This window comes from Chroicocephalus ridibundus, chromosome 9 (genome assembly GCF_963924245.1).
Source record: "Chroicocephalus ridibundus chromosome 9, bChrRid1.1, whole genome shotgun sequence".
NCBI classification, from domain to species: Eukaryota; Metazoa; Chordata; class Aves; order Charadriiformes; family Laridae; genus Chroicocephalus; species Chroicocephalus ridibundus.
Window position 1 is genome coordinate 40,557,741 of NC_086292.1, and position 26,410 is coordinate 40,584,150.

At 44.4% G+C, this 26,410-nt stretch overlaps 2 protein-coding genes across 7 annotated transcripts in view; both read right to left on the reverse strand.

The window, feature by feature from the left end:
* CEMIP (cell migration inducing hyaluronidase 1) overlaps nucleotides 1-26,410 on the reverse strand; it is a 118,851-nt gene that overhangs the window by 38,961 nt on the left and 53,480 nt on the right. For 2 of the 3 annotated variants that reach the window (XM_063347432.1, XM_063347431.1), the window contains exons 2-11: nucleotides 16,972-17,079; nucleotides 13,902-14,054; nucleotides 13,084-13,222; nucleotides 12,070-12,306; nucleotides 11,507-11,686; nucleotides 7,384-7,454; nucleotides 6,559-6,654; nucleotides 5,806-5,927; nucleotides 3,428-3,569; nucleotides 2,401-2,592 (exon numbers count right to left, since the gene is read on the reverse strand). In XM_063347432.1, coding sequence (XP_063203502.1) covers nucleotides 2,401-2,592; nucleotides 3,428-3,569; nucleotides 5,806-5,927; nucleotides 6,559-6,654; nucleotides 7,384-7,454; nucleotides 11,507-11,686; nucleotides 12,070-12,306; nucleotides 13,084-13,222; nucleotides 13,902-14,054; nucleotides 16,972-17,047 — 1,408 coding nt within the window. In that variant the 5' untranslated portion in view covers nucleotides 17,048-17,079. The remainder of the gene's footprint in view (nucleotides 1-2,400; nucleotides 2,593-3,427; nucleotides 3,570-5,805; nucleotides 5,928-6,558; nucleotides 6,655-7,383; nucleotides 7,455-11,506; nucleotides 11,687-12,069; nucleotides 12,307-13,083; nucleotides 13,223-13,901; nucleotides 14,055-16,971; nucleotides 17,080-26,410) is intronic. The other variant, XM_063347434.1, reaches the window with a different exon arrangement.
* LOC134521212 (inactive cell surface hyaluronidase CEMIP2-like) overlaps nucleotides 21,963-26,410 on the reverse strand; it is a 60,914-nt gene continuing 56,466 nt past the window's right edge. For all 4 annotated transcript variants that reach the window (XM_063347428.1, XM_063347427.1, XM_063347429.1 and 1 more), the window contains one exon: nucleotides 21,963-24,801. In XM_063347428.1, coding sequence (XP_063203498.1) covers nucleotides 24,581-24,801 — 221 coding nt within the window. In that variant the 3' untranslated portion in view covers nucleotides 21,963-24,580. The remainder of the gene's footprint in view (nucleotides 24,802-26,410) is intronic.

Below are 26,410 nucleotides of genomic sequence, written 5' to 3' on the forward strand. Positions count from 1 at the left end.
CTTGCCACAGCGTCTAAGCCGCTGGCACAAATAAAGCCCTATTTAATGGTGGGGCAATTAATTGATTCCCAACAAGTTTCATCAAAGTCAACGTTTGGATCATGGGAGGTTCATACACGCATGCCTGTGCACAGGCAGGTTTCAGTGCGAGCCAAGATCTCAGCGTGGTGGCTTTCACCTCCTCCAGGGATGAGGACACCTCAGAACCCACCACCGTGGTACTGCCACCCCCCTGGCAGGGCCAGGGGAGCACCGGCAGAGCTGTGCAGGCTACAGGCATCATGGAGTGGAGGAGGCATGGAGAGCACCCACCCCCTGGCTCATTAGTGCTCCTTATTCTGGCTAATTGCATGTCACGGCGCAGGGAAACGGATGAAGTTACACCATGGCTGGGCATAGAGCAGCTCAAGAAGCACCTCCTCCTAAAGACAGGGGAGATCTCAGCCTTGCCCAGGTTTTATTTCATCTAGACTGAACTTAGAATCAGGCAGATTATTTTATTTTCTAGAATGAATGTGCTGTTGTTACAAGAAAGTTGGATGTGATTTTTATTACTGGACCAGATTTTGCCTTGATTTATATAATCAGTGAAATCCCATTGACGTCAATGGAGTTGCCTGGATATAAGTAAGGGCAGACTTTGGCCCTGGTGTTCATGTCATTTGTGGTAATAAAAGGAATGTCCTAATTCTCCTAGAGAGTAATCGGAGACCAAGAGCACAATTACTTTAACAAGTGTTTCCACTGCTTCTTTACTTGAAATTCACATGAATTTTTTTGTTGGTTTTAATCCTTTATTAATTTCCTTAAACTAACTTAGCTGCCATTGTTGTAGAAGATAAATGTAATTACATGAACTTCGGAGATCCTTTAGATTATGGGAAGCCTAAGAGAAAGATTCCTATGTCATCTTTATTTTTACTGACAATCTTCCAAGATCATCTTCATGATGTGACTTGTATCACACTAGTCTGGTACAGTTTTTCCAATAGCTCAAAAGTTGCTCAAGAAAAATACTCAACTTGGACATGTGTCTTCTTTGAAATTACTAGTCATTTTAAGTCATACGCCTATGATACATTCAAACTGTGAATAACATTTTTCTTGGCTTGATGAACATCTCTTTCAGGCCATCCAACAATGAATGGCTAGAGATTTGTGGGGAGGCAGTTGCCAAAGGAAGATAATGGCGAAGTAGCTCATTTCACAGAACTGAGCAAACTCCCTGGTGCATTGGATGTTCCAAGAGCTCTCATGGTTACTGAGAAAGATCTTACTGTAAATGCAGACAAAACCTCTGCCTAGAGCAATCGCCGCTGCACAAGCAAAAGGTAACCTAACATGGATGATTTGACACCAGGCAGATGCTGCCTTTGAAATACGGTCTCAGCTGTTACGTACTTTTATCTTGGAAAATAACTTTTGCTTTTGTAAATTATAGCAATTAAAAGCTCTTGATCTAGTCACAGAAGAGGCAGTTCATGTGGTATTTCCACGCTCTGTTTTTCATCGTGCCAAAATCTAGTTCTAGAAGGAAAAGACCACTTCACACTCTCAAGTGGAGATGGAAATCTCCCGCCCTGGATTTCACTTGTATGCTCATATCGGTAATAGTCTGTGCTTCATCACGGTTATGCTACTGAATCGGACTTAGTATCTGAAGGCCACTTTACGATCATTAGTCTGCAATCTCTTTTCATCAAAAGCAATTTGTTCCGGTCACCTTCAAGAGAAAAACGCTGTGGCTCTGCAAAGCTGCTCAGACTAACGCAGGCAGCACCCCACCGACTCCGTCTCTCCCAGAGCTGTGGCTCAGGACAACCCGCTGGCCACGTTGACGCCAGAAATGTTTGGTTAATACATCACCTCTAAGCAATGCTGTCTAGAGACACAGTAAAAGAGAAACAGTAGCTTCAGTAGTACAAAACAGTATTTCTAAAATGCAAGATTACAGTTCTTGTTAAACATAACTTCCGTAGGAAGATAGCCAGCTGCACATTACTTCATAGCCTTACAATCTCATGGTCTGCTCCTGCCCTAGCTCAGTCTTCACATCAGCCCTGCTCATCTCCTGCTTTCTAGGAAGTGATACGTTTTCAAATACAGTCACGTAAAAATGGACATTTCAAATACAGTTTCTCTTAAATAAATACATCCATTCACTAGTGTGCTTGGGTACAAAAAACTGGAGTCAGCTATGAAAAGGGAAGGCGGAAAGGAACCAGACTCAAGTTAGGTGGCTTTCAAGCACGAAAGGCGTATGTTTCCCAAAAGCATCTAAAAACTAGCCATCAAATTCAGACGTCTTTCAAACCTTTGCAATTCTTAATGGAGTTACCTCAATGCAAATGACAGAATTCGGGTACTGCACCACCAGCATGACAAGATGAAGCACCTTACCTGCTACTTTGACCTGGGTGGGTCTGCAGGCCGTGCAGGGCAGTACTTGGAACTCCTCCGCCTGGTACATGGAGTAGTCAGTGCTTGCAACCACCAGCCTGTCTCCGGGTTTCCATGAGCTCACGTCATCCACCAGATTCAGGACCGTGCTGTTCACATTGGTGTCAATGGTTACCGTGAGCTTTGGTTTCACTGAAAAGCCAAAATGGAAGGGTGGAGAATTCAGTTAATCTTATCAGAAAATGCTGGCTCTTTTTTCTTTTTCTTTTTTTTTTTTTTTTTTTGCTTGGAACTCCACCAAAAATGATGATTTCCTCATGCAACAAAAAATAGTTAACTCTTCCAAATATGCTTTTTACTGGCTTTGGCTTGGAAAGCAAGCAAACAAGAAAGTGTTTTCCTTCAGTTGCAGGCAGGTGGATTTTCCACTACCCCAGGACTAAATTTAAATGTAGCTCTTAGTGGCTCATTTTCACCACACCCACTTAGCAGCAGCGCTTGCGGGCGCTGGGCACTGTTATTGACAGCAGCCAAGTGGTCTTTAGCGTAATGACTGTTTTTTCCAGCAAAACACCCGTCTTCCACCCTCCGTTTCCCGCCAGCTGTGAGCCAAAGAATCCTAATGACCTGTCTAATGACCAGGTTAGGCACAACGGTGCTGGAATTAATAACTACGAAACAAAGTATTACTTTCAAAACCTGTTGTCTTCGCACGCTCTGATTGACTAATCCTACCTCATCCCAAAATGCTTTAGCAAAAGACAAGATATTTACAGGAAGGGGCTTGCCAAGTATTTGCCATAGCCTTGCTGGGTTTTTGAGCCACCACCCTGTTGCGTCTGTTAGCGCTCAGGAATTTTTCCGGAGATAAATCTTCAGCTGTTTTATCTGTGTTTGTGTCAATAGCCCAGCTGAAGTTTTAGCTTGGGGAATTACTCAAGTTGTTCTTACACCGAACAAGAACCAGTCATTGGAAGACAGTATGTCTGCTTTTCCCTGGTCCGGCTTTCAAACGTGGGGCACGTACCAGATCTGCCGCAGAGGAACCGTACTCTGTAGTTCTGGCAGCCCTCGCCCGTCTGGTCCTTGCCGTGGCACAGAAACCTGTAATCGTGGCCACTCTTGTAGAAAACCTCCGTTGTTAAATTAGCTCCATCGAGCGTCATTGCCTGGAATGAGAATAGAAACATAAACAGGTGATACCTTCAGGTGAAGATATTCATCAATGCCATCAGAAGAGGCTTCTGCTTTGTTTTGGGAGCTGCACAACAGTTGTATAATGAAACAGGGAGGCTGTTATGTGTACTGTCCAGCCAGCACTCCAGCTGGTGCTCAGACACAGCTATTTTATCCACAAGCTGCACAGATTATTGCTAGGTACATGCATTTCTCCAGTATCTATATTAAGACCATGTGCTTTTTTGAGAGGAGTATTCAGAGCTCCTCTAACATCTGCCTTGGTGCCCTAGATTTTCTCCTGCAGTAGGTTTGAGGGCAGATGAAAACACCGAATACAGATGCGTGTACCCAAACGAACTCGTGGTTTCAAGCCTCCTCACTGCACTCATTGTATTGCTCATGGCTAGGCTATGTCCGAACCTTGCAGAAGAAAGAGGTGGGAGTCTTATTTCTTCTTTGCATGGATCCGTGTCTCTCTAAGAAAAAACCAAAGCTGCTCCAGTACCCGTTGCTCCAAAAGGAACAAGAAGAGGTGGCCTTTTCTCACGTACAAGTACCAGCCTGTAGGGATGCCTTGAGAAAAAAGGCTGTATCATACCAAGAAGCAGTGCGACGTGTAGCCTCTCCTGTGTTCCTGCCGGGGCAATGTCACCCCTCAGGGTCATGTTACATCTCACAGGCCAGCTCTATAGCTTACAATTCTCTTTCACAAAAATGCGATGCGCTGCATTGGGCAATCCAAACACCACGTGCGTTTTACCAAGGCACCGGGAGATGTGCCAGCTCTCAATGACGGGTCTGCTCCTGATTCTCTCAGTCACGCGCACCTTCCTTATTAATGCAGAGCTTCCTTATTAATGCATACGCCCCGCTGCCACGTATAGGATTAGCACCGTCAGCTGAAGGAATGTGCCTCTGGCTGTGCTGCGCTTTGGTTATTATCATCATATCTTCCATTTTTCTTGTGTGTAGCATAGCTGGAGCAGGCCAGCTGCTATAAATCAGTGTAACTTTATGAAAGCAGTGAGCAGCACCAGATTACGCTACCTGAGGATTTGCCCTAAGATCTGCAGGATAAACTGAAAAATGCTGTCTCGCTTTTATTATACGTGGAAAAAAAAAGAAAAAGTAACTGTCATTTAATAGAAGAGGAAAAGAGGTTTGTTTTCTTGAACAGAAGAATATCTTTCTTGTTTCTCTTTTAATACGTGTGCTCTTTTAGTACGCGTGCTGGATCATAACAAACATCTGACCCCTGTTTTGAACTAGCTTGTCACTTCTAATATACGTATATGGAAGCAGAAATGAATGTGGATTTGCTAAGACCTGGCAGAAAATTATAGGGCAGTTTTTTCCTGTCAGTCCAAGAGGAGATTCTTTATAACATCTAGCCCTGGAAACTTTCGCTCATACTGTCAGCATTCCCGTTTGCTTCAATAGCCGCATTCTTGTGAATAAGGACAACTCCACTGGTTCAGAGTACGCAGGAACCTTAGGTTCAGCCCCCCACAGGTATGAAGTATTTTATCCTCTTTCGCTAGGCAGTGCTTCTGCTCTGGTTGTTTTACCAGGTAGGCATATAAAGTATATGGTGAACGTCCGCAAAAAAAAACCCTTGGTTTTTGCTTTTTCTTTTTTTTTGTGTCCTTAAAGAGGCTTTTTCAGTCTCAGAAAAGCTATATGATTTCTCCTCAGCATGCTGGCCTGATGGTGTAATTACAATGTTTAGCCCCAAACATAATTCGAATTTCTTTCGACAGAGAAAAAACAATTAACTCCAAGAAATAGCTGCAAGCTCACCAATATTTTTTCCAATCTGCTACAGCTGGTAGCTTTACCATCTCATTACTTTTTGTGATTAATTTTTTAGGTAGGGTCCGTTCCAGGACCATTTAAAAACTTTGAAGTTTTCGTGTGTTTTTTCCTTTTAATCTTCCATCAGGGAGCCACATATTTCATGATAGCATCTGTGCTGTCCATGATCCCATCTGTACTCCTTTTCATGCCAGAAGCCAGGATTTACTAAAAGGAGCTCAATTCGATAAACTTTTGTCCCAGAATGATACAAGAATAGATACCAGATCTTCTCGGTTATGTATTAGAGCGGTAAAATGATGGGTGTCTTCTATTTAGAAACAAAAATTACGGACAAACACAATTATTTTGGGGTTCAGTGTCAGTCCAAAGAGGACTCGCCCCTCTAAAGCGAGTGGTCAGCTAGCCTACCTGGATGTCAATGGGTTGCCTACAGATTTTATCAGGATGAGCAGCTTTGAAGTCAGAAAGCTTCTCCATGTCCTTAGATCTTGCTTTATCAGGCTTCTGAAACCACTCCGTCCATTCTACATCTGGGGAACAAGTGCAAACAAGAAAAGTCATTTGAAAGTCAAGCTTAATGAATGCAGCAAAAATGCATGAAGCATAATGTGATCTCAGATATCATTCACAAGTTTCTTCACTGATGATCTGATTCCTGCCTCTTCCTGCCAGTCTGTCAGCCGCTTTTAATGATGCTGTGAAGTGTAACCAGCCAAGGGAGAGTGGGGTTATTAAAAGCTACATAATTGGAGTATGCAGTATGAGCATTATTAATAGGTATGGATTTTGGATCTGTGTCCTCCTTAGCTGCCTTTTCTGATCTTCGGATCAAATTACGACCAGTTACTGTATGTTGTCTGAAACATGGACATGATGACTATGCAGTCAAAAGCAGTACGAGGTTGCGTGTGATCTCTTAGATCATAAGAGATGGAATTTCATACCCAGTGCAGTAAAGGAAAAAGGATCCCAGTTATTCAGAGAGTCCTGGAGACAATTGGGGAAAGAATCTGTGCGTGTTCTTCACTTAGGTTAGCGGTGGTGTAAATAGCAGCTAGCAAGTCCACTCTTCCCAAATGGAAAAGTATTGCAATAAAAAGGATGATTCACCCTATTTGTCAACTGTCTACCACCGAGTTAAATGGCACATAGACCTCTTACCTTGAACCCACTCACTAGTTGAAGAGACGTTAAAATGTTCTCCGTTCTCAGCTTTGAATAGTTTGAATACTTTGGCCACAGCTGACCCTTTGTGACCTGTAAAAAGCAAACATCGGTAAAATCACTGAACGCAGTTGGTAACAGTCGGAACTGAAAAGGTGATGGTCCACGTGTGTGTGTGCATATTTTGGCTACATTATCCAGAATTGGCCTCACACATCTTCCAGAAAAATTTACTGATCTTGGAATGAGGCTTCAGACACTTTTATAACTGCTTGGGTAAGCAGGAGGAAAAATCTTCAAAAACAAAGAGAGGATGAAAAAAAAAAGGTATTTGTAATATATTGCTATTTTTATTTGGTGTTGTAGCAATCCATGTAGTTAGCTACTCTTGAAAATGTCATGAAAAGACATAGCCTCAGAAGTCTTCAGCTTGCAAGAATATGGTTTTGCAGGAGTATTTGAGGTTACCAATGCAAGATCCACTGATTAAATTTTCAGCTGGTGTGAACTGGGTTTGTTCCATAGTTTTGTGTCAGGGAGGCAGAGTCCAAGCTCAACAGAGTTACGTGGATTTGCACTGGTGCAGGATCACACCTTTTATCTCAGGGTTTGGATAACCCAGGTTATACCCCACTCAGCTGCATTAATGGGAGGAAGCAATATATACAGAGAGCATTCAATTAAATACGTCCGACCATCAGTTGCTCACAGCTTCGATGTAATGCAGTGTCAAGTGAAAACACCATTGACCAAATTAATCTCAGCCATAACTCCAATAACTTCCAGAGATAAGGTCAAGCCAGCATTTTGTGCATGAATTACCTTGATATTCAACGTGGTCTTCAACAGAAGAGGAGGGATTTCCTTTAACGGTAATAAAACTCCATGGGTGCCTGGAAAATGAAAATGAGAAATTATCAAGTTATGCCATGTCTGAGGTGCATATTTTTTTATAGCACAATGTTCTTGCATTTCTCAGGGGCATCCTATTCAAAACAGTCTGATTAATGTGAAAGGCATCTTAGTCAATTTTTAAAATATCTCAACACTGTATTTCTTCAGTGAATATATCAAAAGAGAAGGAAGTTCGAAGACAAACCCCTGCTTAATACACTCCTATAACAAGTGTGTTTCTCTTTTAAATGAGTGTTTAAAGAGGCTGTGTGTGACAGACCCAAGGGACACTGACAATTCCTTGGGGAGCCTGAAATCTTTTTTGTGTGCGTGCGTGTGTGTGTGCGCACACTAAAGAATATGAAGAGAGGCCACTTCTGCTTAAATAAATTTAGCTCACGCTGAAACCTTGTATATCACAATTGTCTTTGGAATGACCCATGAGAATTCCTAATAGACAGACTGGCTGGCAAAGGGCAATAAAAAATACCTAGATAGCCTCTGGATATCTAGTTTCCTCATTTTGAACATTGGACAGGGATAAAGTTTTATGAGCCTGAATTGTCTGTTCAAATCTGATCCTATGTCAGAAGTAAGTTCATTACCGGCTGATTGTTATTGGTTGGGTAGGTTCAATAGCCATCAGCAACACCAGAGAATGACCACATGGATGAGTAAGCAATGGAGACAGGGACTAAAGAGCCTTCCAGCCTTGGAGGTGAACCCAATTAGTTAGGGTCAGGACGGAGTTTTATCTTCGAAACAGAAGTAGTTCAGGCATATCTGCTCTTAATGACTAACAGAATAACAAATATGCTTTTAGCGTTGTAGGGATACTGTCACCCTTACCCTGAATTTAGCAAACAGTCCCACAGATTAAATCATGTCTCTATAGGTATAAATACCCAGGGATTTCAATTGTATCAAGATTCACCCTTGAGTCTTGCAGGTCACCTTACATTTATCGTCTGCTGGCATAAGCGAAGTTATAAACCCCTCTGGGACTTCAGAAGAGAACATGGACAGACATTGGCAGATACCCACTAAAACACGCACAAATCACCACTGGCGTGAGCTGGGCTTTGCCCTGGGCTTTGGGGTCGGCGGGAGCAGGCTCTGGGGAGCACTGGTGCACCCCATGCCGTGCTGAGGTCCCACGCACGCACCGGACACGGCTCCTCAAGGGGAGGCAGTTCCAGCGGCGTGTCCTCAGCCCCAGCGTAGGACAGGCTCAGCAGGAGCTGCCAGCTCAACCGCCTCGGGAGCCTGCCAGCGAGCCAGATGCTCCTGCTGGAAAACTTGCCTGTGCGCCAACTGCCGAAGGCACTGCCGGGCTGTGATCTCCATCCAGGGGGAGAAGGGGGATGGGGGCAGGAAGGATGCGTTATCACTCAGCAGGCAAAATACTTTTTTTTTTATTTATTGTTATTGTTATTATTATTATTTTGGTCATCAAATTTGAAACAAATGACAAAAAAGATGGTGGCCCCAAAATAATCTGGAAAATAATCTAAAGAATAAGAAGCTATCTAGTTCTGCAACTCAAGGTTTGGCCTGATTTCATATGTTAAAATACTTGTTTCTCCCAGTTATTTTATCACTAAAAATAGTTTTGAAGTCATTCAACCCTAACACATAAGGACACATGCGATCTGTTTGGGCTATACGAAATGAAGGGACCGGTAAATCCAGAGACAAACCAGTGATCTTTGGGTGGGATTCCAAAGAGAACAACTTTGTCATCAAGTGCTGAAAGGCTTTCTTTTAATTTATTAGTAGAAGGGGGGGAAAAAAAAAGCTCATGCTTGAAAGAGCAAACTCACTTTTTGAAAGGACTACAATAGAGGAGGAATGCAAGATTTTCCTTTCATTCCTAATGTTCTGGACTCAGCAAATAGGCAACTGAAAGAGACGCCAGGAGCACGGAAACATTTTTGGATAAATCAGCATTGCTCATTGGCTCTTCTACAGCAAGAGGGGGAGTTGCACAACTTTAGAATCTGGCTGAATATGGAGCGACTGGAGAGAGATGGGAATTTGTCCATAACCCCCCCACACACCCCCCAGTCAGAAAACAAGCCAGTCTACGGCTGAATAGCCTGACTCAAGTGGCACGCTCACAAAATGGGAAATAGAAATTTCCGCAGCCAAATTACCACCTGGGGCTTACACCGTGGTTGTCTCAGTGATGCCATGGTCAGCCCCAGCCACCAGCAGGGAGCTGGGAAGATCTGACAACCAGGATTCGCAGGACTGGCCAGCAAACCCTGGGTGCCAGGCAGGGAGCGGCGAGAGCGTGTACGTGGGCATGCTAGAAAGAAAAATACATCCACTCTCCTCTGTCAGAGCCTCCCTGTGCCAAATGGGTTAAAGTACGTACATATATGTGTAATTTTCTCATCCCCAACAGGTTTTTTTTTAAGATCTTCCAAAAATTTCTGAAAAGCATCTGTCAGGTACAAACATCCTTATTCATAGTTATAGATGCGTCTGAAACATAAACTAACGTGTCGAAATCTTGCTACACTAAAGTGAAGTAGAAGCTCAGTTTGTGTAAGGTGAAGAGCTTGGCTACATCTGACGAAGTTGCCTGTCTTCCACTTTGCCATCTAACTGCCTTTGTAAATTTGCATCCAGCTGCCATCCTGACAATGGTGGGGGTTTTAAAGTTGATGAACTTAAACAATGAGAATGCTCCTGAAAACATAATCTTTTGAGGAATGCACCAAGATGCAGGTATTTTTCCGCATAGCACTGTGCCAGGGGTAGAAGATATTTACCAACTACTACCACATTTTGGTACCCACAACATCCCTGTTATTTATATAAGGAAATATTGCGGTATTTCGGATAATAGCATGGCAAGGGTTAGCTTGCATGGATGAATTTCTATGGTATTTCCATTATAAGCATTTATGGCAAAGAAGCGATAAACTAGCATTTAAACACCACAGCAGCCTAAAAACATCAAGTGCAATTTACTTTTATAAACATATGCGAAACCCATCATTTTCTTCTCGTTGCACAGTTGGGAAAAAAAAGTATAATGTTCAAAAATCTTTTTCTGTTTCCCTAATTTCAGTCTTTGACAAGAATCCCAGCAGGCTATTGGGCTTTAATATGGGTTCTGGGTATTTGAGAGCAAGCATTGCACTGATGGAGATAGCCTGGCTTGGGAGACTATTTCTGCAACCATTGTTGATTGTTTGAAATGCATTATCTGGTGCACAGGAGTCCCTGTAATATTTGACACAACCTCTTCATCAACCGCACCCAATCTTACTCCATCTGCATGTTCCCAGCTGACACTTGTCTGTTCCCACAGACTTGCTGTATTGAATCACTTCTCCCTACAAGGCAGAATTTTATTTTTTTTTCATGTTCTGCAGTGACCCTCTTAGTGCCTCTTAAAAAAAAAAAAAAAAGCCTACATAAATACAGATAAACACACAAAAATATAATGGCTACGGTCGGGTAAATAGCAAGTATTCTCAACAGTGTGTGTGCCAAAATAGACACTGTATTGGCCACAGAATTATTTACAGTCCACAGCATAAATTCATGCATGCTAGATTTCTGTGCTGCACATGTCCCCAGATATGTATTGGACAAGCTGAAGAATACGATGTATATGTGTCTATATTTATTTAGTGAGGGTGACATGGCTATTATTCTACCCTCCTTAACGTTCAGCCCCTACAATACACTGTGTGTATGTAGAAATGCTTCTTAAATCTTTGGGGGATGGCTTGAAAATAAATTGGAATAAGTGACTCGTGGGAACAATGTCTTGGAAAAACATCTTTTTTAACGTGAATCATACGCTATCCCTCAATCTGCTAGTAAAAATATCCAATATAGACACTGAGTGCATCTTAAAGTATCTAAATTAACTGCTAAAACTTCACATTGAGAAGTTTCCCTCTTTTTTCTTCCCCCCCCCCCCGCCATGTGAAAGAACTTTGTGCCTTTGAGAGAGTGGAATTATTTGGACATCTCAGGAACATAATAAAGGCTCTGTGCTGGGAGAACTGGCAGGACTGGCACATACCTAAACCCAAGGTGGAGGAAATGCTTGCTGCCCAGTTTGGTCATTGCTTTCCTGGCCGAGTCGTCCAAGTTTCTAGATCCTTCATCGTTCACTGCAACCGACAGGATCATGCCATTCGCAACTCTGCCCAAATACTGGGCAAGACGTATGCTTTCCTCTTTTGCTCTGTAGGTATCAAACCTAAAGTGATAAAACCACCCAAAAAGGTTTACTTCAGTGAGCATTGCAGCTTTATGTTCTGAAAAGCAAGTGCTATAAAGAAATCAGTCTTTTGTATTGTTTACAGTAATGATATTACCCCGTTGCAAAAGCACTTGTCTAGCAGGGTATATTAGGGGTTTCTGTTAAGCCACGTTGATTAAACTCTAGTTGACAGAATAGCAAGGTAGTAAGACTACTCACTCTTCGGTTTTGGAGGCTACTGATCTAGAAAGAATTGTATATATATGCAATAACACACAGTTGAACAAGATGCTAAAATGCGTGATTCTGAGCTTGCTGTGATACTGTCCCCAGCCCGTCCCCAAAGCTCCTCCCATCTAGACAGCTGAAAAGTCACTCACCGATCTGAATGGACAACTGCCCCCGTCTTTGGGTCAATAACATGGACAATGACACCCCGATGGCCCCAGCTCCTTTCAAAGTAGTATCCACCTTCTTCCATGCCACCAGGATGAAGAGTTTTGTTTAAGAAAGTCCAGGACAGTTTTTTCTTTCCATGGATCTCAAGAGTGCCACCCTTACTTACTCCTAGATACTTCTGCCCAAAGTAGGGATTCGGCTGGCTGCCGTCATCCGCTCTGCAGCAGGAAGAGAGGAAAGGAACAAGTTTTGGGTTTGTATCTGACAGTCAATGAGCCTCTCCCCTTGTTCCGCTATGGCCCAGAGAAAGAAGTGTCATGATTTGCAGTGTATTTCTTCCAAATACTCCAAGAATCAGCAACTGCTCACGTTGTACAGAAAACAAATTATTTTAAATAATAGTAGCAACTACTGAAGACCAGCAGCAATCTGGAACTTAGGTTATATATGTTATATTCATTATATCCAGGTTAGAAGAGGCCTGAAGCCCAGACTGAACGTGTTTGTGCTTTTGAACTCTGGAGGAAGCTAGGACCCTAGCCAGGAGCTAGGAGGTCGAGTGGTTAATAATATGAGTTTAACATCCTTGGAAATCTAAGAGATCCTGTAGCAATCTGCAAGACATACATGTATTATCCTTTGGCTCATCACCTTCATGAAAAAAGGATGTTTAGGGACAATTTTCAGAATAAAATAACTCTTTGGGATTTAAGCCTATTCTGGAAAATCAGTTTGAGTGGTGGCAAGGTGCATGCTGATTTTCTGGCATGCCCAAATACCCCAATGTTCCTCTGCCAGTAGTATTTGAAACCAGAACCAAAACTGCATCAATTTTTCACAGGGTATTTGAGTTGTTTAAGAAGCTACTGAACTTTCCACGGACCACAGATGATAAGTATACCTGAGAAAATATAATTTTAAGGAACATTTCATTCTCTGATGTGGAAGAGAAATCCTAGGAAGTTCTAAGATAGTATTTTATCGTGCATACGTACCGCCCATATAAGATGATAACCACATTGCTTTGGTAAGGGCACATCTCACTGCCGATATGTAACTCTCCGTCATTTTCAATGAGTATATGTCTAGTACGCAAAACGATGGGCTGCACGTCGTCTTTAATGACCAGTTTTCCTAAGTAGAAAAGGTTATGGCATTTGCTTTAACACACAGCGGCTCATCAGAGGTTGTGATACCGTTGTGCTAACCCAGTGCTGGTCTCTCATCTCGATTTTTGAAATCTGCCCATCCTCCCCAAAACAGCTCTCAATACAAATCCTGAAGACTTTACATGTTTTTTGTTCAGTCCAATTCTTGAAGAATGCAATTAAGATTTGTGGGAGAGAGGACTCATTCAAAACTGAGACCAAAATTCAGAGTTAAGATGAATAAAGGCTATTCATGCTACAGTCACCAGCAACACTATGACTCTGTCCTTAGAGACAAAGAGGCACATACGTATCTGCCCTGTCCTGAGACCCCAAGAACACAACTATTGCAGTACGATGTTATCGGGACAACAATTTAGTAAAAAAATGTTTTTGAAGGAAATTGCAGAAATAGAACTAATGAGTATACTGAGGTACTTTTGTAAATTGTCCAGAAGGGACAGTGAATAGGTTGATTATAACGTCTAAGGGACTGATAGCATCTCAGCTACCACCCACCCTCGCACCAAATTAAAGCTGGGTTTGTCCAGTATCCACCCAGTTCTCAGCAAGAAGCAGGAAGGTCTCCCAGCCTGAGACAGAGTGATTTAAATAGCCACAGTGGAAAGCACACTTCAGCCAGCCTTGCCACCAGCAGATTTTACCTCCCTCAGTGATGTGTATGGAGTGAACAGTCGCAGAAGAGGAGAGAAGGAGCTTCCTGCCATTACGGATTTCTACGCGGTTGTCTTCACTGTGACCTGGGTTCCAGATTTCTAGCTCAGGATCCTTATCAGGACATGTCACAGCTCCTTCTGCTGGGTAGAGACAGAGAGTGAAGGCAATTACTGTTTGTTCGGTGCAAGGCAGAAAGCTCCATATCTGGGCATCTTTAAGGTATCGTTCTTGGTACCCCCCTTTGCTGACTCCCTGGGACACAGCAATATCTCAGTGCAGCAGAGTATATGTGGGCCACGACCAAAAGAAAAGAAACAACAGCTTAAGCTGTATGGTTTTCTGGAAGCATGGAAAAACCCACTACCCGGTGCAAAGGAGCCTTGCGAGGGAGGCAGTTTCCAGCAAACGACTGAGAATAGTCTGTAACTGAGCCCTTCCTGCAGCAACATTCAGCTCTGTTCATGCCATCCAGACACAAAGCCTTTCACAAGCCCAGGGAAGATGTTGATGAAAGGATAAAACAATGACTATCTTTAAAAATGCCCCCAAAATACCGTCGAGGTTTGGAAAGCTTTGTTTAATGTAAAGATGTTAAAATATGTTTGCATACTGAGTCTTCAATGTAGATGGGAAGTAAAAGTGCTCTAACTAACGCAAAAGCACCAAGCGCCCAGGAACTGCCAGTCCACCCAGTAAGAGGGAGCAACAGGAATCTCACAAGAGAGAGACTCTGGGTTGGTGAGCTTTTCCAGGCAGAAGCAATAAGGATTCGTTCGCTTTGGGTTCACACATCACCAGTCTCTACACACACATTTGATTACAGGCTGCCATGACGTGTTAGTCTAAACGGCTCTCACACCAAATCCAAGAGACTCATGTTATAAGTATTTACTTAAGATAAAATATTTCCGTGATATAATCTCACTCGCTATGCGAGCCTCACATCTTACTCTAATCAACAGAACTGCCAGTCGAGACTCCCATGTGTGATGCATATTTTCTGAGGGTAGAAACCTTTCTAATCCTAGGAAGCTGAGGTCAGTGGGGGCTTGAACAATGAGACCTTTGCCATCAGAAAGGCTTGGGAGTTCTCACCAGCTCTCCAGTTTGTATCCTTTAAAACAAAAACACCGCAGGAAAACGACGGGACCCACAAATCAATGATAATAGGCATGGGATAAACACCTTGACTTCAGCAGGGTTATGTCTCTGGCACTTACTATGGTGGAGTTGGGTGGGTTTTGCCCCACAGATACTAATGCATTCAGTTAATGGAAAGAACAACAATGTGAATCCATGCAAGGAAACGTGTCCCGGTGCTGGTGTAGGTGACAGCGAGCTGTTGTGTGCTGCCACTGTGAAACTTGAGGGACGCCTGCAATTCCCCAGCAATAGACACAAAACACGTTGTCTGCATTCAGTTGCCTCTCAGATACCTCCACCAGTTTCATGTCTTAAGAAAACAATAGAATTGGTCCAGCCACTGCCTTAAAGTCTCCAGAGACCCATTAAATACCAGCTAGTCAAGGTAAGCAGGGGATATTTCATGTTGGGCAGCACAGGCCTTGGCTCTCTGCAAACTTTTTCCATATACACGAAGTGATCAAATCAGACAGGGCTAATAATCTACCAGGTAGCAAGGCAAATACTGGTAAACATCCAGGACCTGATTTTGATACCACTTGTGCCAGCTGGAAACTGGAAGTATATCAGTAATGTCAGAGGCACCTTTTCTGATTTACAGTAATTGAGGAAAATAAGAAGGAGTTTCTGGGTTCCTACCAGAAGACACACAGAATTAATAAGAGTTGGAAAAGATAAATACTTCAGGCAGGAAATGGGACTTGCATTGTAAATAGATGTTCAAATATAACTGTAATACACACAGACAACAAATTTAAAAAAAAAAAAGAGCTGTTATTCCCATAGGAATAAGGATAATAAAAAATTTGCTCATAATGAGAAGCTAAATAAAACCAAAAGAATTGATTCAAATGTAGAGGTATAATTTATCAGCTAGATTAAGTGGACAAGATAAAAGCTTGGTTCATTTTTCCATTTACTTGGCTGTGCTAGTGTCCAAAAGAGCTTCCTGCAGTCTCAAAAGATGACTTGTGCCCCCAAAATTCATTATTTGGAAACAGAGAGGTAGACCGTGAAGCCTACGGGGAAATCAAGGGGAATTTACGCTGATGATTGGGATGACAATCAGCAAAAGCCAACACAATCCAGAACAAAGGACCCAAATTCCCAGTTTCATTAACCAATTTGTAGCAGGGAGTAGGAGCCGTGCACAGCACCCGCATCCGCTGCGCCAAGGACACCGGAGGGCTGAGCATCTTCCGCCAGCTGGTCCAGCTACCTTGCCAGCTTGGACTATTACTCTCATTGTCATTTTTTAAATCGGAGTGCAACTTCTACCCAGCACAAGGAATTAAATGAATGTTTCGTTTCTTGACCAAAAGGACCTGAGCACGGCAATTAAATGTTGCAGCAGCATTTGGGGCAAGACATACAGTCTCTTTGTTTTAAACAAATACTAATGCTCAAATTAGCTCTATTTAGAGCATATCCAGCTTCCCTTTTCCCCTTTCCCTAACCACGTAGGAAAAGGGCTGCTTGGAAGAGACAAAACCCAAGGGGCAGGGATGTCCCACCCCAGAGCTTTGCGCTCTCCACATCTGGGCTTGGGAAATGCAACAAAAGGCTCGACTTCGTCTCCCACAGCCACGGCTATGAGGACCTGAGGTTTCTTTTGTTATTTCTTTTGCGGCAGTTTGTTGAATCTGGGTTTGTTTTAAGAACGCGTGGCAGAGTCTGAGGGATTCCTGAGGGTACTTTCACCTGCTCAGAAATTTCAGCCTTTGCCTCTCCAGCTGCCCGCAATTGGGCTATCGGCACACCAGAAGATGGCTTTTCTCCTGAGTTTTTGCACTCTGTCCTTGATTCTTCTTATATGAACAAGAGTGAAAAGCTGCTCAATCTAAACCAGCAATGTCTTTATTTAAAAATAGCGCTACGAACAAGGCCCTTTTTCCCCATGGCAGGAAAACTTACCTGTGCTTACAGAAGAGATTACAAACAGAAGAAGAATGAAGTTTTCGCCTAGATACTTGGAGGTAGGTAGAGCCATTCTTCAGGATTTTTAATTCTCTGGATGGATACCTATGAAGAAAGAATATCAGGCAAATGTCAATTTATTATTTTTTGTTTCACAGCTCGCGCAAAAACCATTCACTGCACAAAAAAAAGGTTATATCCAGCTTTATGGCAGCCCACATCCACTCCCATTCAGCTCTATGGCTGAGAACACCTTCACGCTGCTGCGGGACCAACCCGAACAGACCAAGAAACCAAGGGCAGCTCCTCAGCCTTTGTTTGGTTTAGGATAAACCCACTTGGGAATCCAAATAGACACTCAGAAAGCAACCACCAGATGTAACCAAAAACGCCTTAGGAATGCAGTATAAACACATCCAGTGTCAAGACTCTCTAGGGCTGAATAGTCACATGTGCAAAAAAGTAATGAAACACAACAGAGAAGGCGTTTGCGGAGTGACAGATTTTCATGAAGTAACCTTTCAGTGGCACCTCTCTCTCCCCATACTACCCACACATTTTCAGCAATGGTGTTTTCTGCACCCCCAAGATAAACCGTACTCACACTTCCAGCCTCAAGCACGCAGTTTCTTAGATTTCAGATCCAAGAAAACCTTGCCTATTTGACGCGCCAGCCCAGAATTTTCTTGCAAAACCAAAAGCTGCCTTTGAAACCAGTCTACCTAAGGTTGTTTTCGTTTCCTCCGTAGCCAACCCCCAGCAAAAACAAACAAGCGGTGTCACGAAAGTCAAAGTTAGAATGAATGCGATTCTCTCTCCAGTGATTGATTCTGCAGCTCTGCCCCGTGCTCGTGACCGTTTATTGACACGCATATTCACACTGGGGCAAGGACACCCACTTCGGTAGGTGTCAGTGCTCTGTAGTCATAAGGCACTGTTTAAAATTCATATGTAGTCCTCGGAGCCATTAGGTTTTATCACATAAGCCAGTATCTGAGGAATATCGAAGAAATTTATTTGTAGCTGTCATGTCACATCACAACGATGAAACAGGATAAAGGTACGCATCGCACAGCTTAGACGCCAAAAAAAAAAAAAAAACCACAACAAAACCAATTGAAAAAAACTCCAGGGTGCCCCAATTTCTTCAGGGCAAAAAACACATGTTATTTTTCATGTCACTTGTTAATATAAACCAAACAAAAAACACAAGAAAAAGATATGCAAGAAGCCGGGATTTAGTCTGGAGCAAATTCAACAGTGTTTATACGCAAAACACATGTCTGTACTGTTCATAAAGGTGATACAGTTCAAAGTGCAACGATACATTCAAACCACATGTAATCCAGTGATTGTATTAAAGATAGTATTAGAACCAGATTTGTCAGGAAATATTCCAGCAGGGAAATGTTTGCTTGTTTTGGTGTAGTGTATTTGACAGCCGTGAGCTCTGGAAACAGCATAGACTCGGGGTTCGGTACAGTCTATCAGGTGCTGAAATGCTGTTACAGAGCAGCAGAAAAGAGGAATGCACTTAGTAATGCTATAACCGTGAATGCTATACTTTATCAGAGAGCAATAACGTCGCCGTGGAATTTGTGCCAGAACCAGGCTGCATGTGCCTGACATTTTAACGGCATTAACCATCAACATTTGATAAGCCAGGGCTCTTCCAAATGAACATTGTTAGAGGTACGCCCAAAGTGCAGCAGTCACCATTAAAATGTCGAGGTTTATTAGCGATTATTACACAGCCTAATCTGCAAACCCCATCACTAGATTCTGCTTTAACGACAGAGGAAAAACTAGAGGAGTGGTAATGCCCCAGGATGGTCACTACAGATAAAGAGGGGTTCTGGCAGCGTGGACACAGCCGTGTGCGAGTGTTGCATAAAGGCAGGTTCCAACTGGTGAGGTATTGATCATAAAAACAATCAGATGACATAGCAGCTCACAGAAGTAACAAGAAGAGACTGCATTTTTGACGGCGATGGCACGCATTTGCTCTCCTGTTGCTTCATAAGTAGCAAAGAAATTTCTCTGCTCTGGCCCGTTAAAACCTCAGAGGAGCGTCTCTGCTCCATCCAGCTCACGACCTCGTTTCTGACAGGAACCTGCAGCAAACTGGGAGGAAATTAGTGTAAGAAATTTCACAGCCTTTGCTTTCTTTCAAGCCAAGAGCTGCACTTTACTTACCGTCGCGTTGTGCAAAATGGCTTCTGGTATTATACCCCCGGTTGCTCACCGGGGACCGTGTCCCTGATTACATCCATCTTCATCAGCAGAGATCAAAACAAGCAATCAGACACTGGAAAGTCAGGTCATTTTTGGAGGCGTCAGCTGTGTGCCAGGCTCCAATGTTTTTGTAGTGTCTGATCCGCCCCGGTCCAAAGAATATCCTGCTTATTTTGTGGCTGAGGTAGGGTGTTTGATTCGGCTCGCAGCGAGCCCGAGTTCATTGCGGTGTTAGCGTTAACTGGCACTGGGCTTGGAAAGGCTGAGAGCCGAGAGGGCCAAGAGGATCCGACTCCTCTGATTCAGCTCTGACTAACACACTGCTGGAAAAAACGCTGCTCGGAGGATAATCGCAGGAATTTTCCTTCAAAGACTCTCAATTAAGCATCTTTCCCAAATATTAGACGCAAACAGTGACATGTTTGATTTTACTGATAAGAGGAGGAAGAGACGGCGACTCTTTTCATGACTGTGTCCCGCTGGAGTGGACTCGGGAGCAGTTATCTCCTGCCAGCCGGCCGTGTCATTAGCTCAGGGCTCAGCCGCGCGGGGATACAGCAACACACCACATCTCACTTGAACCGGCGCCACGTGGCTGAGTTCAGCTCTGATGTAACCAGCAATGTCAACACATCTCCCTGCAGATTCGGGCACTCGGAGAGCGTAAGGACCGTGCGAGCGTCCTCCTAAGTCTATCATCTCCAACGTTTCTCAAATACCATCTGGGACTCCTCTCTCGGGTGAGAAAAGCTTTTTCATCTAGCCATTAAAAGCTGCCTGGCAATAGCAAGTGGGACTCATATCCCTGGATCTGGCAAGGCAGACTTTCTGAAATGATTCCCAGCTGCTGGATCTTTCCAAAAAACTGAACAATAGCAGCAGACAATGCTAAAAGTAGATGCAGGAAATCATTAAGTCCTCAGCTGGCTGCTACCGCAGGTGTCGGCAGGGATACTGTACTCGAAAGCGCACTGCGTGGACAGGAATCCCCATCCACCGCCCTCCCTGCAGTTTTAACACTGGTGGCAACACAGGACAGACAATCCCGAGAGCAAAACGGCGAAGAAATGCCCTGAGGAAGCTGGATCATCACAGGCATCGTGGTGGGGTGTCCTGGTTTGAGGTAACCTTGAGGTTTGAGGTGTCACAGAGACACCCCAAATCCCGGGGAGGGGAAGAGCAGAGCTCTCCAGAGCAGCACAGGAGGCTCCAACCTCAACTCGCCAACCACCCAAGCCCAGCACCAAAATTTAAAAAAAATAACTCATGATATTGGGTATGTTGAAATGCTTTTTACGACCGGCTTGACACACTCTGGAGGATGTACCTTCAGCATCTGCTGAAGATGAGGCTCCTTTCTGGTATGTCAAGCCAGGCATAACGGGAGCGTTGACCATCCATTACAAACATGGCAAGGACGGGAGAAAAGCAGCCGCTACCTGATCTCCCCTGAAAAAGATGTTAAAGAGGAGCAAGAAACCTGACAGCTACTCCTACTGCTGCTGCCCAGCAAGAGAGCCCACAGACCTGCACGGGGACAAAGCAGGGGTCCGGAGACACCCCCGGAGAAGAGCAGGAAAAGCTCACATGGAAAAAGCGCCTTTTAGCCTGGCGGAGAGTGAACTCTCAGCAGACACTAATTTGCACTTGAGAGGACCTGTGAGTAAAATCTGTGCTCCCCAGGGACCCTCTCTGCAGGGCGGGATGCTCCGGGAGAGCCCGCTGGGTCGGTGCCGGGGCGGTGGTGCACCCTCTTGCTGCCAGTACCCAAACCCAGACCCTCCCGCTGCCACTGCTGATGCTGAGGTTTTACTGGCGTGATGGTGGGTCTGGAACCTTGCTGCATGTTTCTTCATTCATATGCAAAGAAGCTGCCAACATCGATTTGGAAGCTGATTCCTGAGAGAGGGAGGAGCTGTTTAATTAGCGCCTCTGCTACCTCCGTGCTGACATGGCATGGCACCAACTGTCCTCTCGCCCCGCTCGGGGAATTTTACATTTTAGCCCCAGCTGGGAAGATGGATGCGAGGAGCACATTTGTGCCTGTGACCCGAGGACATACCAGCTCTTGCTGCAGTGACATTCCTGTGCAGGGGGAGCCTTCGCACACCCAGCCACAAGCACAACTAAAGCCTTCAGGTGGCCTTCCAAACAAACAAACGAACGCATTTCTAGGGATGGCTAATGAAAAAGCTTTCACTGTCCCAGCACGTGACAGCACCGTAGCTGCCTCTGCTCTTCAGCTTGATCTTGTGCTTGCCACCCAGCCGTTAGCTGCTCTTTTTTACTGGCAAGCAGAAGAGGATTAAACTCAGGAACAGACTTTACTTCTCAAGGAAGTCAATACTGGAGTCAAAAGCAGCACTCCGACTTTCTTCCCAACAAACTTTGGTTTCTTATGAATTTATCTAATATCTTTCCCTACAAGGAAGAAGGTTCTGCTCAGGTATTCCATATGTAAACATCACTGCGACTTCCTTGATTCCCTATGTTCATAAAAACAGATTCTGAATGAGGAGCAGGAGTTAGAGGAAATTTTTACAATTAATAAATTAACGGAAACTAAGATGTTTGCAAATCTGTTGTAATATTGGCAAAGTATTTTGACACAGAAATAAAAGGGGAAAAAAAAGAGTTATTTTAAAGCTATGCTTTTTTTTTTTTTTTTTTAAGATTTAACTTTTTTTTTTGCAGAGGCTTACAGACCTTGAAAAGGAAAGGAAGCAATTTTTGGCTCAGCTAAAACAAAATCATTTGCACATCACTCCACCCATCCGAGGCTGCCTGGCTCCCAGTTTCACATGCTTTTGAAGCGCTCAGCATTTCACTGAATTAAACCCTCATCCACCGCACCAAGTTTTGAAAGCATCAAAGTGGTGGGAAGCCAAGCCCCATTTTCGGAGGCTGAGGGTGCACTGAATGTGCTGTGCCTGCTGACAGCAACTCAAGGTATAGCCAAGCTAATGCTTCCGGGGAGTGCCAGAGCTGCGGTGTTCCCACTGCGGAAACACCCTGGGGATAACCAGGACAGCTGTGTGTCCTGCCTGCTTTAGATGTATGGAACGTGCCCGGATGTCCTTGTGGACATGCAGAGTCCGTGTGGCCTCCAGCATGCAGGTGGAGATCCTCCTGCTCAGGAAATTCCCTGGGGAGGAATATGACAGCTTCCCACCAACACAACGCCCACGCGACACTTACCCCCCCGCAGCTTCACACACCCGGGCCTGCGGTGCATGCCAGGTTAGCAGTAGCCTTGGAAAACATCGTCTTGAATGTCCCCAAGGGTCCGTGGAGGAGCTGTACCCTCTGCAGAGCGTCTCTGGTTTTGAAGCCTTTTTTCCCTCCCCAGGTAAGGAAAGTGTGTGCAGTGGCTGAAGAGGATCACAGCATCCTCAATCCTCTTCAAACTGCTGCTTTTAACTACCCAAATAGCTGCATCAGGATGTAAATATTTTTCTTTTTGCTTTTGTGGTACTTTAGTGTTTGCATCTGGCTCGCCCACGGCTCCATGCCTTCCTCTCCAGGACATTTGCCATTTGCTCTCCTTCTGGGGCGGGAGGAGAAATACAGATTTTTCAGAGGCTTAGGCACATTCCTCTCTTTCCTTCGCTAGGCTCTTCCTTTGCCAGTTGTTTAGTCTCACCCTGGGGTTAGAGCTCTGCAAAGTTTTATTGGGATCCAGGGTCTGGACCTGTCACAGATTATCAAATAAATCTCCAAGAAGCTAAAAGCTTGCTCTGTAAGTGCTTGTTCCTATGTTGGGCTTACGCTCACAAGCCAAAAACATCTTGCTTTTCTTGCCCTGCGCAGCCTCAGAAATCATAACAATTAGGTACTAACAGGAGTTCAAAAGGACTTCAGAGAGCTCCTCGGAGGGTCAGTCCCAGCCGCTCAGGCCCTCGTACCACTTCTCATCTCCACCGAGAACATCAGACTCCATCATTCCCCGTGGGGGCTGGCTCAGGCCCATGATGTCCTGTGCATCACTCTCTGTGCTACCTTTGCTGAGCAGCATCAGTGATTTCTTCACACTTTCCAGCCATTCAGGACCTCTCCCCTGGCCAAACCCGACTCGCACCTCTCCTACCTGGTGTGGGGATGGAGCCACGGCTTCCTCCTCTGCCTGTAAATCTTTCAGGTGTCCTCTCACCCCACGTCCAAGGACCACCGGGCGGTATCTGTCTGGTGGAGGCAAGTGTCCCAGCCAAGGAGGTCAGTCCCCGCTCAGAGGCACAATATCAGCTGGCCGGCGCGCGGATGCCAGAGCGACTAACTCACCAGGGAGCAAAAGTCTGGCCAACAAAACACTAACCTTTCCCTGTAGTGACTTGTTTGGCCATTTCTGAGAATTTCAAAGAAACGACGGGACGTTAGTAACAAAGCCTTCACCTACCTGTTTGAGTAATCCGTGTGACAAAGGCATGGATAGCCTGAAATCGCCCTTCCCTTCCCTGCTGTCACCCAGTCACATCATGTTCAAACCAAAATGAGTCTGTCGTCACTTCAGGATGGCTTTGTACTTAAACTGTAGTCAGTGAGGTCAGCAGTTGTTTCTCAGTTTGCACACAAAGCTCTGTTTCTGTCTTTACTTCAAAAAGCAGCAGCATAAACAAAAAAATCAAAGAGAATTAGCCGCTAACACTGGCAGTATTTCAGTCCTCAATGGGAGCAGAAAGTCAATATGAGCATTGTCTGAAAGGAACGCGAGACTTTACCCTAGGCAGCACATACTTTATCCTGGGTTTTATTCCTGTAGGTCTTTAATTAAATGTTCACATCAGTTGGACAAACACCATTTCACCAGTCATTAGCTACAGACAGAAACACATTTATAACTCCTTGTTGCACCCTATATATTCAGTTTGATTGGAAGATATCATCATAAGATCACTGCATGCTTACCAAGCAGGCGTCACTGAGTTCACTAAGACGCCACTGCAGATGGACACGTAGGTTTTTTAAAAGCAGACACGAATGGAGGGAGAACAGCACTGAAGGGAGAGGTTCCTACCTCTGCTGAAGTTCATCTGTTTCCCTGGACGTTGCTAAAGTTTCCACGCCAAATTTCATTTCCAGCCCCTGTGATATCAGAGAGCAGGTTTTTGCCTTTGAAACTTACCTTTTGATACCAAATCGTAGACATTTTGAAACACTTCCCCCTGGGAAGGGCAGCCCACAGGCTTTTCCTATCCTGCCCTGCGAGGCACTGCTTGAAAAATAAAAGCTCTGCCACAGTGGGTAAGATGAGAATATATTTATTAGTTATCAAATATACAAGTGAACCCCATCGGTTTGGTACAATCCCGTAGAAACAAGAGCTGGTTTTGGTGACAGCGGCAGGCTCTGCCTGGCTGGTGTTACCCCAGGGATGCTAATCCCGGGGCGCCGCGGGCTCTGCAGAGATGTGCTCCCAGCGGTTCTGAGAAAAAGCGAATTTTAGCGACTCGTCGGCATCAGCTGGACATTGGTATTCTTTCAGCCTCAAGGGAACATAATGCTGTAGAGAAGCAGCTTTCTGATAACCAGCATGATTAAGGACTTTAATCCAGGAGGGTTTGGCTTGTCCTTTATAGCCGAGCATGGCAAAACTCCCTGGAAAACAGACACAAAGAGAGTGATCCTCTGGATGGGTCGGTTCACTTATTAGCAGCGCAGCGTGGACTCTCTCCACACAACACAGAAACTTCTTAGCCCTGCTTTTTTTTTCCTTGGATTAAAATAACAGAACATTTAGGAGAGAAAAAGGGTGATGAAAGAGGGAATGAGCCTCGCCGTAACCTCACTGCATCACAGATCCGCGGGTATTTCAATAAGCTAAGATAGGTTCCCAGATGTCAGTTAGCAGGAATATTGGTTTACTCTTTATCTTTAAATAAGACTGGTACTTTTTCATATTTGACGACATGAAAATGGTTAGGCACTTTGAATCCTTCTTTTATTAGTTTACATCAGTTTCTTCCTGTTATGCCTAAACCATTCCCCATGTCGACTCTGCTCCGGTCCTCTGCTGTCACAAAGTACAAAGGCATTATGTATTCTTCCATTTTAATAATAATGTCTTGTGTTTATATTATGCTTTTCATTGCAAAGACTCCCAAGGCTATTTGCAGCTGGTTGGATCGAGACTATTCCTGTAAACACTTCTCATTTAAATAAGGTTTTGCAAAACCAGGCAACAAGACCCTAAACCTTCATCCCACTGGGGTCGAGGGGATCGGGGTGGGTTTTTTTTTTTTTGGCATTGTCCCTGGCAGAAGCAATACACGCTTGGGAGAAATGCCTCAGTCCTGCGTGCGATGACTTTTGGAGCTGTGAAGTCAAATAGTGCACATACCTGAATCAGCGGGAGAAAGGCTCGTGAAGCAGAACATAATTACGCAGGCTGGAAATCAGGGCAGACACGTGGGTGAAACACCCTTTGCCCTCAGGAAAAGCAAAACAGGGGTGGCCCGTGATCGGCCAGAAGCGGCTTAGTCCCACCGCCGGACACCAGCATCCCACTGAGGTGGCAGGGCAAGGAGACGGCCACCAACCAGCGTGCCCCTGGGACTCACTGCTTTTTGTGCCCCGGGAGCGGTCGGGGCTGGAGGCTGAACCGAGCTCCCAAAACAACCTGGAAGTGCTGCGCCCAAGCGAGGGGCACAGGTGGTTCAGGGAACAAAAGTCGGACAAAACAAACAAAAAAAGATTGCTTTTTAATCAAAAAATTCCTTTCAAAAGTATTCGGGGCTTTGACGAAAGAATGAAGCAATGAAGTTGCAGGGCAAAAACAAAAAAGAAAAGCTCAAATTTTTGCTTTTAAAAGGATGAAAGGAAAAACAAAAGCCAGCTTCTCGGGAATCAAACAGGCACAGAAGCGAAATCACTGACTCTACTGTAAAGACTGTGCTGTCCTCCCCTGGCATGGTCATAGCAATGAGCTTTGAAACTCGAAGCAGAAATTGATATAAATTTCAGTAAAGCAGTAGGGAAAAAAAATAATCCCCAAACCCCCAAGAAAAAAAGAAGCTGGAAATACAGCCAGTTCTCCATCTGATCACTGCTCGAGGGATTGCAAATGAAATCTGAATCAAGCTGGCTGGTTGTTTTCCCAATTTCCTTATCACCCAAATTATTCATCCAAACCTGGACTCAATGGCCCCTAGTTTTCCAGTAGGAAACCCAGCATGGATTTCCTGGACCAATGATACCAATGGGTTTC